The sequence below is a fragment of the Myotis myotis genome, unplaced genomic scaffold (genome assembly GCF_014108235.1).
Source record: "Myotis myotis isolate mMyoMyo1 unplaced genomic scaffold, mMyoMyo1.p scaffold_m19_p_5, whole genome shotgun sequence".
Classification (NCBI taxonomy): Eukaryota; Metazoa; Chordata; class Mammalia; order Chiroptera; family Vespertilionidae; genus Myotis; species Myotis myotis.
The window spans coordinates 99,938,902-99,954,834 of record NW_023416357.1 but is presented as its reverse complement, the minus strand read 5'-3'; the positions used below and the strand labels follow the sequence as shown (position 1 = coordinate 99,954,834).

Below are 15,933 nucleotides of genomic sequence, written 5' to 3'. Positions count from 1 at the left end.
AACTGTGAGAAGTGAATTTTTACTGTTTATAAACCACCCAGTCCATGGGATTTTGTTATAGAAGCCCATACAGACAAGGTCAATCTATATTGGGAAGATGAGAGGAAGAAAAACATGGCAAGGCAGGGATGGGTTGGGACTATAAGAGAGCAAATTCTCATCTCATGGGTAGAAGTCAATAGATTGTTTTCAAAACTGAAATGACATACAACTCAAGAAAGAACAGTATAAAAAAGTTATTTAGACATGTGGAGGATAAAGTAGAAACAACAGTTGTAATTAAAACAGGTGCCACAGGAAATGGAGATGGTGGGGTGTTCATAAGACTTGGTTTTATACTATGTACAAGTGAGTTTTTGATACTTACTTTACAACTCATGATATCAAACACATAAACAAAGAAACAGAACATTTTCCAGAAGGGGGCTGCCCAGAAAGTGACGTGGCTAGTGTGGCTCATACCTGTTAGGGGCTGCTGCTTAGCCACATCCCAGACCTTCACGGCTGTGCCTGCCGTGCTCACCAGGATGCCATCCACAGTGGGGTGGAACTGCAGCACCTCTACCCGAGTGTCCTCGGGGCCCAGCACCAGCCCAGGTCCCGGGGGCAGCGCCTGGCCAGAGGCTGGCAGCCTCCATAGTTTCATCTGCGGGAAAGAATAAGTTTGTGAGCCCAGGAAAGGGAGGGTCCTCACTGCCCCCAACTCCAGGGGTCATGCTTGGGCATGAGGCTGTGTGTCTGTGTTGGGAAAAGGAGGAAGACCTGGCTCAGGATCATGAGTGTGGTTAAAGGCTGGGGGGAAATGGGAGCAGGGAAATCAGGGGTTCTGATCCATCTCTTCTGAGCCTCCCACACTCCCCAGCCCTGATGTCTTTAGGAGTCAAGCCGTAGGACAGTACATCATAGGCAGGGTTCCGGCAAGTGCACAGGAGTATGTGGGAGTTGGTGTGAGTTAAGGATCTAAGAAAGTCTGGGCTGGCCTAGCCCTGCAAATCCGAGGAGGAGCTGAAGGGGTAGTGGGAGGGGTTGGACTAGGAAGGAGCAGGGCCCCAGAGGCTCAGGGGGTTCAGAAGGCCCCAAATAGGAGTGGGTGAGGCATTGAGTAGCTCTTCTAATGGTTCCACTCACCGTCCTATCTGCTGAGCCTGTGGCCAGGAGAAAGTCATCAAAGGGAGAGAAGTCCAAGTCCGTGATCAGGTCTGCGGGAGAGGAATGGTTGACTCAGGCCCAACAAGAACCCGCCAGAACATCCTGTTTCCAGCCCAACATGCTCTTTTCCCAAGGCCTGGAATCAGAGCCCAGGGCTTCAGAGGTGACATCTCTGCACACATGGAAGCAGGCTCAAAGTCCCAGAAGGAGGGCATCTCTGCAAACTATGGGCAACTGCCATAGGCCTGCCTGCAACACATTTCCCCAAGAGCCCTGTGGACCCAGGGTGGCCAAAGACCTGGCATGGAGAGATCAGCAGGGCAATGGGAAAACAGCTCCTCGCTGATGTGGCTTAGTTGGTTGAGTGTCATCCCATGCACCAAAAGGTCACCAGTTCGATTCCCAGTCAGGTCTCATACTCAGGTTTAGGGTTCAATCCCCAATCAGCGTGCCTACGGGAGGCAACAGGTGGATGTTTCTCTCTCACATTGATGTTTCTCTTTTTCTTCCCCTCTCCTTTTCTCTCTAAAATCAATAAAAACATATTTAAAAAAATAAAATAAAAGGTATTTCTATAAAAAAAACAACAACAAAAATCCTTGGATTACCAGGAACCTGAAGTCACCTAAAGCCCAGAGCCTAGCATAAGGCTTGGCAAGAATATGTGAATGAACACAGTTCTGGCCCCACTGTAGTCGGACTGAGTGGGATTCACAAGCCACTCAGTCTGACTGTCCCTCAGCACTTCCTCAGGGAAACATATACATCTGTGCAGATGCAACAAGGAGCAAGTTCTGCCCACAGGGGTGACCCATAGATCAGGGGTAGGGAAGCCTTCAATGAGATGCATGGTGAATCCTGGAAGAGGCAGTAGGGGGAGGAGGAGGAAGGTGGTTGTCACATGCCTGACCTAGGCATTCTCTACCCTATTACTCCCCCCAAAGCTAGGGCTGACCAGTCCCAATGTGGGAATGCACCTGATCTGTGTGCCCCAGCAGCCAGCTCTCTCTTAGGATAATTAAACCTGGAATGGGAAGGCCTAGCAACAGGGTGCTTTAGGGACTGGCCTAGGTGGAGGGTCACCAGCTCAGAGGGAGCTGACAGCTTCCATGCCAGGTCCCTCCTAAGATCTGCACATCTAGCTGCTCCTTTGATTCTGGAAGCTTCCCAGGAATCTCCCAATAAATTCATTTTTGTCTTAAGCAAGCTGGAATTGGTCTGTTCTTTGTGACCAAAGAACCTGAACTTACCAGCTCTGGCGGGTGGGGGTTGGGGTGCACAGAGTGAACCAGAGCCCAGAGGGGAAATGAGACTGGGGGAAGGGGGGGTGGCAGAGACAAGGCCAGGGCTTGAGTGTTGAGGGGAATGTAAGCAGGACAGCCAGGCCTGTATCACCACAGCAAAGAGCAGAGTGGCCACCCTACTGCCTGCCTCTCCACAGGCCAAGCATTACATTTTCCTCCCGGCCAGAGATAAGGAAGAGAAAGGGGAGTATGAGGACAGGTACACCTTGGGACAGCCTCAGCCTGGACTCCTGGCCACAAACCCCTGCTGCCCCACCCTGCAGGCTCCGAACTGGACAGGGCAGGGCACAGGCCCGGAGCAACAGCCAATGTAGGCAGTCTGGCACGCTGAGGGAGTAAGAGGTAGTAATGTGACCGATGTGAGAAGCCTGAGTCCTTCATGTGCATTTATCTCACCAAAACCGCAGTGACCCACCAGGATGGCACTGTGGCATCATCACCCAAGTGGAGGACAAGGACACAAGGACAGAAATGTGAAGTAACTTGTCTAGAGCTACACAGCGAAGAAAGGGCAAAGCTGAGGGTCAGGCCAGGTTGTCCAGCTTCAGAACCTACAGACTCAGCACATCATCACACTGCCTTTCCCAAACTGGGGCATATCCCCGGCTCACCCCACAGCCTAGACATGCAGAAAGGCCCTCTAGATGCCTCCCTGCCCAAAGAGCCACTTGGCCCTGAGGCAAGACATAGAAGGCACCCCAAAGTCTGGGCATCCTGAAGACAGGGCAGTAGCCAGAGCCCAGCAACACAGTCTCTCCACCACCATTGGGACTGGTGCCTTGAAGGCCCTAGGTTCTGAGAGAGCTGGAGCTCAGCTATTCTCATTGCAGCTTCCCAGCAAGGTTGCTCCTGCAAAAAGAGGCTCTGAATAGTTGGAGCTAGAGTGAGGCTACCACCTGCCAACAGAAACCTGGTCCAGCTTCTATTTGGAACCCCCAAGTCACAGGGCACTCACCACCTCACAAACTCCACCAATTTGGAGCAACTCTCCCGTGAATAAAAAATATCTAGAAGCAAGCAGAAGGGTGCCTAAGAGCACAAGGTCAGATAGACCTGGCTCTGCCGGCAGCAATATCAACATTGGCAAGGTCCTAACCTGAGCCTCAGTTTTCCTAGCTGAAAAGTGGGTTGCTTTTAAATATACTTGAAAAAGGCGTGAGAGCAGATGAGAAAGCAGACTTCTTACATATGCTGCAACACAGGTGGATCTCAAAGTATTATGCTAAGTGAAAGAGGACAGATTCAAAAGACCATGCACGGTATTTTCCATTTATGTGAAATGTTCAGAAAAAGCCAGTCTATACAGCAGAGGCTGGCAAACATTTTCTGGAAAGGGTGAGGTAGTAAATATTTCAGGCTTTTAGGGCCATATGGTCTCTGCTCAACGCTGCAGTTGTTGAGAGAAAGTGACTACAGACTGGCCATCGATGAAAAGGCCTGGCAGTTTTCCAAAACAACAGTTTACAAAGACAGGCAGCAAGCCAGATTTGGCCACACCAGTAGCTTGCAGACCCCAGCTGCAGAGGCAGAAAGTATATCAACAGTTGCCTGAGGCTGCAGTGCCTGAGATGGAAATAGTTTAAGCACAAAGGAGCATGAGGAATCTTCTGGGGAAATGTCTAAAACTGAATGGTGGTATATACAAGCCTGTAACTTTAATAAAAGTCATCAAATTCTTCATTGAAAACAGGTAACATTAATGATATGCAAATATTATCTTGATAAAGTTGTAAAAAGCTTTAAAAAAGGATTAGATGAGAAAATGGGGGGGGAAGGACATAGAGAGGGCTCCATCAATCTTCATTACTGTTATTTTAAGAACTGCCATCATCATCATCATCATGATTCCTACATTGAGCTGCACACCCACATCAGGGACCAAAGGTTAGCCCCCTTCTCTCACCTAAGGCCATCCAACAGACAGCCAGGAATGCAGGCCAGGACTGGCCCACAGCTCCCAAAGCTGGACAGGGAGCAAGGAGACAGCCGGGGGCCGTCCTGAGAGCAAACTGTTTCCTGAAAGTAGGCAGATTGCCAGGCAGGTTGTTGGGAGCCCCTAGAAGTAGCTGTGGCAGACAAAAGCTCTCTTTGTGACAATTTATCTCTGACCCTGCAGCCCAGCCCACACATTCCTTGGAGAGCTCTGAGGAGTCTGGCTGGGGAGGAGGCCTGGTGGTAAGGGGTGGTCTCCTAAGCTCCAGAAAAGGACACGGGGCTAAGAACCACATAGAGTTGAGTCCTCTGCAGTAATAGGAAGCCAGCATCAGGGAGTCTGGTGCAGGCTGGTGGTGCAAATCCCCCTTCCCCCCAGCTTAACACATGGAGCACCCAGCCTTCTTCCTCTCTGCCAGGCCCGAATTCTCTACCAGGATCTAGCCTTCTAATCAGGACCCCACCTGTCAGAAGGAACAGTGACAACAACAGGAGGGACCTGGAAAGTCACGGGCCTGTGAGACCAGGTGAGTATGAATCCCTGGCCCCAGAGGAGGCGGAGCAAGTTCCAGACTTCCTGGATCCAGCCCCCACTCACCAGAATGGCAGCCCAGGTGGGTCACGTGTCTCTTGTTCTCTCCCTGGCCTTCCAGAGGCACAATGCCCAGCACACCTGCCAAATAAACACAGTTGCTCTGATTTCCAGTCTAATGGGGACCATCCACCTCCCAGCCTAGGACTCCCAGGGTACACAAGATCTACTAGTAAAAGCTCAGCCTTGGACCTTCCTAGAGCCTCCACCAATTGTGAGATCCCATCCCTCTAGATATAATAACTGGCCCAGGATTAGGTGCTTGCCCCCCACAAGAACCTTCCGTGACACTGGATATAGAAGGTAGTGGGGAAAGAGACTCTTTCTGGCACTGGGGATCATAAGAGGTAAGGTGCCAGCAGCTGCCATTTTCTCCAGCTTTACCTAAGAAAGAAGTCATTACCCAAGGGCAACAAAGCTGAGGGCAAGAGAGAAGCCAGGATTTATAGCACACATGAGCCTCTGGATACAGCTCTGCCTGAAGTCCCTGGGCTTCTTAGATATACAAGTCAAAAGGATATCATTCTTGCTTAAGAATTTAATTTGTGCCCTAGCTGGTTTGGCTCAGTGGATAGAGCACTGGCCTGTGAACTGAAGAGTGCCAGGTTCAATTCCGGCCAAGGGCACATGCCTGGGTTACGGGCTCGATCCCCAGTGGGGGACATGCTGGAGGCAGCCAATCAATGATTCTCTCTCATCATTGATGTTTTTCTCTCTCTCTCCCTCTCCCTTCCTCTCTGAAATCAATAAAGAAACATATTTTTTTTAAAAAGAATTCAGTTTGAGGTTTGAGTTATCACTGGCAACCAAAAGAGTCCCAACTAACGCAAGGAGTTTTATAAATCTTGGTTCCTATTGATCTTAACCACACTAGGCTCCCAGAAAAGGAGTGGGTAGCATATGGAGACAACTGGAAAACAAAGGCAACAGCTTTCTTCCCACCCTTTGGGCCATGCTCTTGAAGACCAGAGCCAACATGGTTTATACAAAGTATACACACACATTCTCACCAAAACCGATCTGATTACTGCATGTCGACCAGTTTGTAGGGATCTAAGGCCCTGCATAGTGCTAACTTCTGAGCTACCTTCAAGCCTCCAGCCTGCAATGAGTCTGCCCTTCTGCCCCATCCTATTTGGGTGACAATGTCTGAATCTCCACACCCATGTCCCCCTCCCTACCTGTACGGTCGGAGTTGAAGGCAATCAAGCTGCAGCTGGATTTGATATGGTTCCCACAAGAGGAGGTAGTTCCTGCTCGAATGTCAGTGATCCAGGCCTGGAAATAAACAATAAGAACCCTGAAGGCCAGGGCTCTGCAACTGCCTAAAACAAGGGTTGAGGCATGATTCAGGGGACCTTAAAGCTGCACCATTAGAAATGCATTCCTTTGGATCAAACTCTGTCCCCATTCACACAGTCCCTTAAAAAATGCAAAAGTTCTTGAAATGATAAGCTAAGTCAAAAAGGGACCAGATTCGCTTATTAAATCAGTTCTCTGATAAGGGAGAGGAGGCTGTCAAAAGGAAACTCAGGTTGAACGAAGTCAAGGGGCTAACTGGGCAGTGTTCACTCACATTTGTGTGTTGTTTCTGTTAAAAGGAATAGAGAGAAACAGAGGACAGAGAAGTGAGCACCTAGACAGAATACAGACTCAACTTCCTCAACTGTATTGCTGAAGACCTCCGCCGGAGTCCAGGGGTCTTCTCCAAACACTAGGAGAAAACCCCCAAGCCCAGAGAAGGGTAAAAGCAAGCCTTCCCAGGAAATCCCATAGTGAATGACACACTGCCAAGAAAAGGCAATAGTGTTAACACCCCCACACCCGAAGGAGCAGAGGAGCACTTTTTCTGAGACTAAGATAGGCGAGGTCCACATGTTTTCTCTGTTGGTATCAAAACATCATTCAACACTCCTTCCTGCCACCTAACAATCGAGCACTCATATATCCCCAATTACCCACCCACAGTGTCCCGGAAACCACCTCCACCACGCGTTTCATTTTCAATGTTCACCTGCCTCTGATAAAAGAACATTATCATTTTGCATTCTTTTTCCTTCCTGATTCATGTTTACAGTACAAATACAGTGACAGGAAATACTTTTGAAAACAAGAACAGATCACCTGTTCTCCCATTTCCCTAATATAAACTGTTTTAAATTCCCTCCATAATCTGTTTCCATGCCTGTCTGTTTACCTTGCTGGAATGAGGACCACCTGGGAACAAGCCCCAGGAACCCTCAGGGAAACCCCAGGCCCCGCCAAGCAGTACTTACTGCACTCAGAGGGATGATCTCAATGCAAATCTGAGCATCTCTCCCCAAACCCCACCCCATTTCCTTTCCTAACTCCCCACTGCACTCAGAAGAAAAGCCAACTTCTTCCTGTGGCCTTCGGATTCTGCAAGATCGCTCTGGACTCATTGGGCAACATGCTTCCCCATCACTGCCTTCCATCAACCATGGCCCATTTCCGTTCCTCCACCAGGCACTTTCCCACCCCACTCTCCCTCTAGCTGGCTGCATCCCACCCTTCCAGCCTCAGCTTAAATGTCACTTCCTCCCAGCAGCCCGCCCTGATCACCCTGGTGAGATTAACCCCCACCTCACTGTCTATCTCCATCTCTGCAACCTGCCCTGATGATGCAGGGCATTTATTAAAACTTGCAATGCCCCTGTATGCCTGGTCTGCTTGCTGGCGGTCTCCCTCGTGAGGCTGTATGCAACACAGGAAGGAAGTGCTGTCCTATTCACTGCTGTGGCTCCAGCAGCTGGGCACAGTGCATGGGAGATGCAGGGGAAATACTGTCAGGAGGTGAAAACCAGGCTTCTGCCCCCAGCTGTGCTGATGTGCGCTGGCCCCTGAAAGGGTCACTACATAGGGTCAGTTCCTAGGCCCACTTATTGAACCACACTGCCAAGCCCTCCAAATAACATGAGGAACAGCAGACCAGGGGTGGCATCCGCCCTGAAGCACACTCCTCGGGAGGCCCGCTGCCTTCCAGGGGCCTGAGAAGTCCCCCAGTACCTCTGGGCTCCACCTCCTCGAGCTTCTCCAGGCCCCACCCAGCCCCTGGCAGCATCACCCCGAGGAAGGGAAGAGCCAGCAGGGAGAGGAAGCGCCGGCGGAAACCCGAAGGAGCGGTGCGGCTCCCCGCGTCCATCTGACACAGCGGGACTCGTCAAGGCCAGGGCAGAAAGGGGCATCTCCCACACCCTAGCCCCAGGCAGGAGTGACTGGGAGTCAGGGAGGAGAAGCTGGCGCCAGAAGCGGCCGAGCCGACCGGAAGCCGAGAAGGCAGGCAGCCTTGCGGGCTTCAGGCCTCGGACTGGCCGGGTGGGCTATGCCACCTCGGGGGCCCGGGGCCGGGCAGGCGGGCCGACCGCCCGCGGGGCTCACCGAGCGGCCTGAGAGCGTCCCGGGAGCTGCGGACACTGCCTGCCGGGTGACGACGGGGCGGCCCGGACGCCGGTCCCGGGCCTGAAGGGGGCGCCTCGGGACAGACGGGCTCGGGGGGGGGGGGGGACGGGGGAAGGGGTCTGCGGGCCGGGCTCACCTCACGGCGGGGCGGCCGGGCCTCTGTATGCCGGAACTTGGACACCTTGAAGCGGCTCATGGCGACAGGGACGGTGACAAGCCCAGGTTCGAGGACGCGGGCGTTGGCTCTCAGGTGCACTGCGAGCAGCCGCGAATCCCGCGGCCTCCGGCTCCACCCGCGGCCCGCCGCCCTCGGCCACGCCCCTGCACACCTCGACCAATCATAGTCCGCTCCGGCCCGCTGGGCCCCGCCCCCTGCTTCGCTCCCACCGCGCGCGCGCCGCCGGCCCCACCTCCCGACCAATCGCTGCTCGATCGCCCGCCGCCGAGGCCGGGACCGGATGGCAAAGGGGTCGACGGCGCGAGTGGGGAGGTCACGTACGTGCGCTGACCGCCCCCGGCCCAGCGGCGCGTGCGTGGGGACTAGGGGCTGCAGCCGCGATTTTGTGTGCAGGGATTTGCCCGCCGAGGCTTTCCAGGAGGCGGGGCGCCGCGCCCTCCCGGGGGAGAAGTGAGGGCCGGAATGAACTCGCTGCATTTCAGGGACGGAACTCGGTCCAAGTCGCACAGATGGTGAATGGTAGCGGGGGAACAGGAGCCCAGGTCGGACTCAAATCCTTGCCCGTGGGGTCTACCCTACAACCTCTGCATCCCACCCACCCTGCTTAGGCCAGGTGGTCTCTGCGGAAGGGATGGGACCTTCAGCATCCCCTTATTAGGGCATGCCTTGGCTTCAGGCCTTGGGCGCTGTGAGGCGGGACTCCTCTAAGTAAATCAATGTATCATTTACAGTTAAGCGGAAGGGGCAAAAGATAAGGGCAATGGCGAATCCTTTAAATAGTAAATGTGCCCAACCGGCGCTGCTTGCTTATTTAGTCCAGGACAACTCAGGAGAAAAGAGAGCGGGTTCATTTCACCTGAGGCCATTCATTCATTGCACAAGCATTTCTCTTACTTTAAAAATTGACTCTACTCTAGCTGGTTTGGTTCAGTGGATAGAGTTTCGGCGTGCGGACTAAAGGGTCCCAGGTTCAGTTCCCGGTCAGGGCACATGCCCGGGTTTCGGACTCGGTCCCCAGTGTGGGACGTGCAGGAGGCAGCCGATCCATGATTCTTTTCTTATATATATATATATATATATATATATATATATATATATATATATTTATTTATTGATCTTTTACAGAGAGGAAGGGAGAGGGATAGAGAGCTAGAAACATCAATCAGCTGCCTCCTGCACACACCCCACCGGGAATGTGCCAGCAACCAAGGTACACGCCCCTGACCGGAATCCGACCTGGGACCTCTAGGTCTGCAGGAGTCCAACCTGGGACCTCTCAGTCTGCAGGCCGACACTCTCTAGCCACTGAGTCAAACCGGTTAGGGCCCATGATTCTTTCTCATCATTGATGTTTGTCTCTCTGTCTGAAATCAATAAAAATATTTTTTAAAATAAATAAATAAAAACTGACTCCATGATTCCAGAATATGCTTTCTGAATAAGGACAGACACCTGCTTAGGTGTGTGTGAAAAACGGACTTTGATCTGAGGAATGGGAATAATTGGTTGGAAATGCCAACTGCTGTGAAAATTTCCTTTGCATAGCCTGCCGCAGACAGAGCTTCACTGGGGTAGACTGTACACAGGATGATAATGAAAGCCTGGCCTGGCAATGGGCACAGATGGACACCAAAATGCAAGTTCTCTTTTCAGTTCAGTGAGGACAAAGAGGCAACTTACCAGTATCCCACTAAGTGAGTTAAGAGTAACTTTGTTCTCCATAAACTAAAATAGGAGGTCAGCCCAGCTGGCATGTATGGACCTATGAACCAGGAAGTCACCGTTCTGATCAGGGTACGTGCCCAGGTTGTGGGCTCGGCCCCCAGTGTGGGGCGTGCAGGAGGCAGCGGATTAATGATTCTCATCATTGATGTTTCTGTTTCTCCCTCTCCCTTCCTCTCTGAAATCAATAAAACTATATTTAAAAAAAAATAAAAATAGGAGTTCAGTATTGTTGACTAAAGCCTAAGATTTGGAATTCTATGCAGTCTGGCAGCTTTCTCATAGCACATGAGACTTAAATTCCAGCAGCTTTGGAAGAGGCACCATCAGTGCAGTCTTGAGTTGGTTGTGATGTATAGCTATTGCTTCTTTTTCTTTTTTTAAAATTGTGGTAAAAACATGTAACAAAATTTACCATTATTTTTTTTAAATTTTTATTTATTTTTTAAAAATATATTTTTATTGATTTCATAGAGGAAGGGAGAGGGAGAGATAGAAACATCAGTGATGAAAGAGAATCATTGATCAGCTGTCTCTTGCCCGCCCCACAATGGGCAAGTGCCCTGACTGGGAATGGAACCTTGACCTCCTGATTCATAGGTTGACGCCCAACTACTGAGACATGCTGGCCGGGCTTAAATTTTATTTATTGATTTGAGAGAGAAACACTGATTTGTTGTGCCACTTATTTATGCATTCATTGATTTTTGTACGTGCTCTGAGGTCATCAAACTGGAAACCTTGGTATCTCAGGATGATGCTATAACCACCTGACCTACCTGGCCAGGGCTAAAGTTTGCCATTTTAAAGTGTGCAGTTTAGTAGTCTTAAGGACATTTACAGGGTTGTACAACAGATGTTCTTTTTTTTTTTCTCCTCTCCTGTCCTTTTTTTTTTATTGCTTAAAGTATTACAAAGGGTATTACATATGTGTCCTTCCCCCCCCCCCCCCCGCCCTTGACAATCCCCTGGCCTCCCCTACCCCCCAGTGTCTTATGTCCATTGGTTATGCTTATATCCATGCATACAAGTCCTTCGGTTGATCTCTTACCCCCCTCCCTCCTGCCCCCCAACCCTCCCTGGCCTTCCCGCTGCAGTTTGACAATCTGTTTGAGGCAGCTCTGCCTCTGTCTCTATTATTGTTCAAAAGTTTATAATGGTCTCTATTATCCATGAATGAGTGAGATCATGTGGTATTTTTCCTTCATTGACTGGCTTATTTCACTTAGCATAATGCTCTCCAGGTCCATCCATGGTAAGAGTTCCTTCTTTTTTACAGCAGCACAGTATTCCATCGTGTAGATGTACCACAGTTTTCTAATCCATTCATCTACTGATGGGCACTTAGGCTGTTTCCAGATCTTAGCTATGGTGAATTGTGCTGCTATGAACATATGGGTGCATATATCCTTTCTGATTGGTGTTTCTGGTTTCTTGGGATATATTCCTAGAAGTGGGATCACAGGGTCAAATGGGAGTTCCATTTTTAGTTTTTTGAGGAAACTCCATACTGTCTTCCATAGTGACTGCACCAGTCTGCATTCCCACCAGCAGTGCACGAGTGTCCCTTTTTCTCCACATCCTCTCCAGCACTTGTCGTTTGTTGATTTGTTGATGATAGCCAGTCTGACAGGTGTGAGATGGTACCTCATTGTTGTTTTGATTTGCATCTCTCGGATGATTAGTGACTTTGAGCATGTTTTCATATGTCTCTTGGCTTTCTGAATGTCCCCTTTTGAAAGGTGTCTATTTAGGTCCTTTGCCCATTTTTTGATTGGATTGTTTATCTTCCTTTTGTTAAGTTGTATGAGTTCCCTATCAGATGTTCTTAAGAAGGTAAATTTTATGTGCCTTTTCTCACAAAATTTTTAAAATATAAATCAACTATACAACTATTGCAAAGTTTATGTAAACCTCCCATATTTGCTTTATGTCACTTCGTTATCCCTAAATTCGCTTTTGTTTTTTGCCTAAACAGGCATAGTCATCAAGTGAGAAAGTCTTTCATCCACAGAGGTAACCTAGGCTAAATCTGGTCCACTTTAGTTGGTTCACTTAGTGTTTTAAAAATTGGGACACTTCCTAAAAGTTTGGATTTCTGCCTCTCTTGAAAAACAAAACCCCTGATCTTCACTCGCAGGAGAGAGAGAAGCCATGACCTGGCTGTGCTAGATCATGTGACTGTATTTCCACAATCTGGGGGCTGGAAGAAGCAGCGTTGGAGAGTGTCCTCTTCCCCATTCCCACAGGGACCAACCTGAGCTCCACAGCAGGGGAGAAGGAAAGGCCAAAATGACATGAAGACCCAGAGAGTGACCATCTTACATGTACCTAGATCCATTCTGGCTGTAGAAAGTGATTCTTTCTAGTAGAAAGTTCAGAGCTCTAAGGCTGCTGCCAACTTGAGCACAATAAATTACTTCATGAATTGCAAAGTTGAACTGACATCTCTAAGATTCCTTCCAGTCCCATGAGCCTATGAATGACCAGCTTTGTTCCTTTATGCTCCTAGTAATTCCATTTCACTGTCTTTAAGAACCCTGGAAGACACCTCTCAACTCCAAAAGGCGGTCTATCAAATGTGGGCCAAGTGCCAGCAATATGAGAATGTCTGGTTAGCTTGGTAAATGGCAGGATGATTTCAATTTCACAGGGCCTGTTTCCAAGAATGATTAATAACAAGAATTTTGGAGGCCACTGTACTGAAGTCCTCATTTTTTAAAAATATATTTTATTGATTTCTTACAGAGAGGAAGGGAGAGGAATAGAGAGTTAGAAACATCAGTGAGAGAGAAACATCGATCAGCTACCTCATGCACACTCCCTACTGGGTATGTGCCTGCAACCAAGGTACATGCCCTTGACTGGAATCGAACCTGGGACCCTTGAGTGCGCAGGCCGATGCTCTGTCCATTGAGCCAAACCGGTTAGGGCTGAAGTCCTCATTTTAGAAAATTCAAAGCACTTCATGTAACTGAAGAAAGAAACATTAGCAGAAAGAAAAATGACCATCAAGGAAAAAGAAGGCAAAAACCTGCACAAAAGCATCAAATAGCCTTAAGATGCATTCTTTTTTTTTATTGCTTAAAGTATTACAAAGAGTATTACATATGTCTCCCCCCCTCCTTGACAATCTCCCAACCTCCCCGACCCCCCAGTGTCTTATGTCCATTGGTTATGCTTATATGCATGCATACAAGTCCTTCGGTTGATCTCTTACCCCCTCCTCCCGCCCCCCAACCCACCCCAGCAGGAAGTATTCTTATTTTAAACTATGACACTATCCTGGCCAGGTTGCTCAGTTGGTTGGAGCATTGTCCTGTACACCAAAAGGTTTTGGGTTTAATTCCCGGTCAGGGCACATGCCTAGGATGTGGGGACATTTGCAGAAGGTAACCAATGGGTGTTTCTCTCTCACATTGATGTTTCTCTCTCTCTCTCTCTCTCAAAATCAATGAGAAAAAAAAAAACACCACACATCTCCCTGGGTGAGGATAAAAAAAACAAACCTATGACACCAATGAAGACATTTTCTGTAGGATGTTCCCTTAATTTTTTCTAAAGTCAGTGGTTTCCATAGATCAGAGTTTTTGCAAGAGAGGGATAGATGACGCAGCTTCAATGCCTTAGATTTAGTTCCTTAGATTTAATTATCTGGCCCTGAAATGGTTTATTAAGATGCACATTGGAACTGGATGGACTTCAGGAGGGACCGATTAACTTAGGGGCCTGCAGTCAGGACGACTGGATCAGCGCCGTGAGGCCTGTCATAGAGAAGAGGATACAGAAGTACAGTGAAGGTGAAATTCGATTTAACTTAATGGCCATCATGTCTGACAGAAAAATGATATATGAACAGAAGATAGCAGAGTTACAGAGATGACTTGCTGAGGAGGAACCCATGGATACAGATCAGGGTAGTATGCTAAGCGCTATTCAGTCAGAACTCACCAAAAATCAGATGCTCATTGAAGAAGAAGTACAGAAATTAAAAAGATATAAGATTGAAAATATCAGAAGGAAACATAATTACCTGCCATTCATTATGGAATTGTTAAAGATGTTAGCAGAACACCAGCAGGTAATACCACTAGTAGAAAAGGTAAAAGAAAAACAGAATGCAAAGAAAGCACGGGAGAACAAATGAAGAGGATGCTGTGGCGTGTGCACACATTTCTGCTTCTGCCTTTATTTCCATGGAAACCACTGAGCATGAGGAATGTAGAGCAGCACCCTGACTGGCTCAGTGCACATTGGGCAGCAGTCCAGTCTGTCTTGTCTTTACTGCATGGATTCATAAACACCCCCTACCTGCATCGTGTGCATGTAGTGCCTGTTAAATAAAGGTGATGTCAAGAGCATTTGGCCCAATCCCATTAATTTGACACTGGATCTGAGAACTTCTGTGATGACCTGAATACATAGCTACCATAAAGAATCTAGAAAATGCACAGATGATCTTCTCTATCTGTAATTGATATTAATCCTTTGATCTCTTAGCTCACTTAAATGCTTAAAATTTATAAATGTCAGATCTTGATTAAACTGGATCTCTTGTTCTCATCATTGATGGAATAAAAAAATCAGTATTTCTGTCTTTGATATCTAAATATTTTGAGGATTTTTAAACTGAATTTTATCTTCTATATCAATTATTTGGAAAAGTATGACTTTAATGCAGATTATTTGAAAGGACAAAAGTACCATTTCCAGTGATTTTCATGCTGCTGGTAGAAAAAGTAATAAACATCCCAACTTAAAAAAAAAAAAAGATGCACATTGGCCTGGTGGCTCAGTGGTTGAACGTTGACCTCTGGACCAGGAGGTCACGCTTCGATTCTGCTCAGGGCATATGCCCTGGTTTCAGGCTCAATCCCCAGTGTGGGGTGCACAGGATGCAGCCAATCAATGATTCTCTCTCATTATTGATGTTTCTATCTCTCTCTCCCTCTCTGTTCCTCTCTGAAATCAATAAAAAAATGTATATGTATATATTTTTAAAGATGCACATTGAAAACATTTTTATAGGTAAGCCCTGCCTTGTTCATTTCAAGAGCTGGAGCAGAAAGGCATGTGCGGTTATCTTAGCATAGGAAACAAACAATATGCAACAAAATACATTTCAAAAATTGGGAAAAACACTCATAATTCTCCCTTACAGCATGACTTTGTTGTTTCTCAAATGGAGGTATACCCATGTGTTCTTGGAGCTCTGAAGTTTTACTACTACACCTAATGATTTGTTTTTATTTTTGTTTTTAATTCTCACCCATGGATTTTTTTACTGGGTATGTGCCCGCAACCAAGGTACATGCCCTTGACCGGAATCGAACCTGGGACCCTTGAGTCCGCAGGCCGACGCTCTATCCACTGAGCCAAACCGGTCAGGGCTTGGATTTTTTTAAAAATTGATTTTAGAGAGAGAGGAAGGGAGAGAGAAACATCAATGTGAGGAACACAGATTCGTTGCCTCCCATATGCACCCGGACTGAGGATCGAACCTACAACTTTTTAGTGTAAGGGACTACGCTCCAACCAACTAAGCCACCCAGCCAGAGCTGGGCTTTTTTGTTTTGTTTTGTTCTGTTTTTCAATCCTCACCCAAGGATATTTTTCCATTGATTTTTCGAGAGAAT

At 48.1% G+C, this 15,933-nt stretch overlaps 1 protein-coding gene across 5 annotated transcripts in view; it reads right to left on the bottom strand.

Moving 5' to 3' along the window:
- The window catches only part of CORO7 (coronin 7), a 62,732-nt gene extending 54,003 nt beyond the window's left edge, over nt 1-8,729 (bottom strand). For 2 of the 5 annotated variants that reach the window (XR_004967747.1, XM_036310659.1), the window contains exons 1-5: nt 8,534-8,729; nt 6,159-6,255; nt 4,984-5,058; nt 1,129-1,199; nt 463-646 (exon numbers count right to left, since the gene is read on the bottom strand). Coding sequence is in view for 4 of the 5 variants with exons in the window: in XM_036310659.1 (XP_036166552.1) it covers nt 463-646; nt 1,129-1,199; nt 4,984-5,058; nt 6,159-6,255; nt 8,534-8,593 (487 nt within the window). In the remaining variant the exon portion in view is untranslated. The remainder of the gene's footprint in view (nt 1-462; nt 647-1,128; nt 1,200-4,983; nt 5,059-6,158; nt 6,256-8,533) is intronic. The other 3 variants (XM_036310657.1, XM_036310658.1, XM_036310660.1) reach the window with 3 other exon arrangements.
- Nucleotides 8,730-15,933: the final 7,204 nt, after the last annotated feature.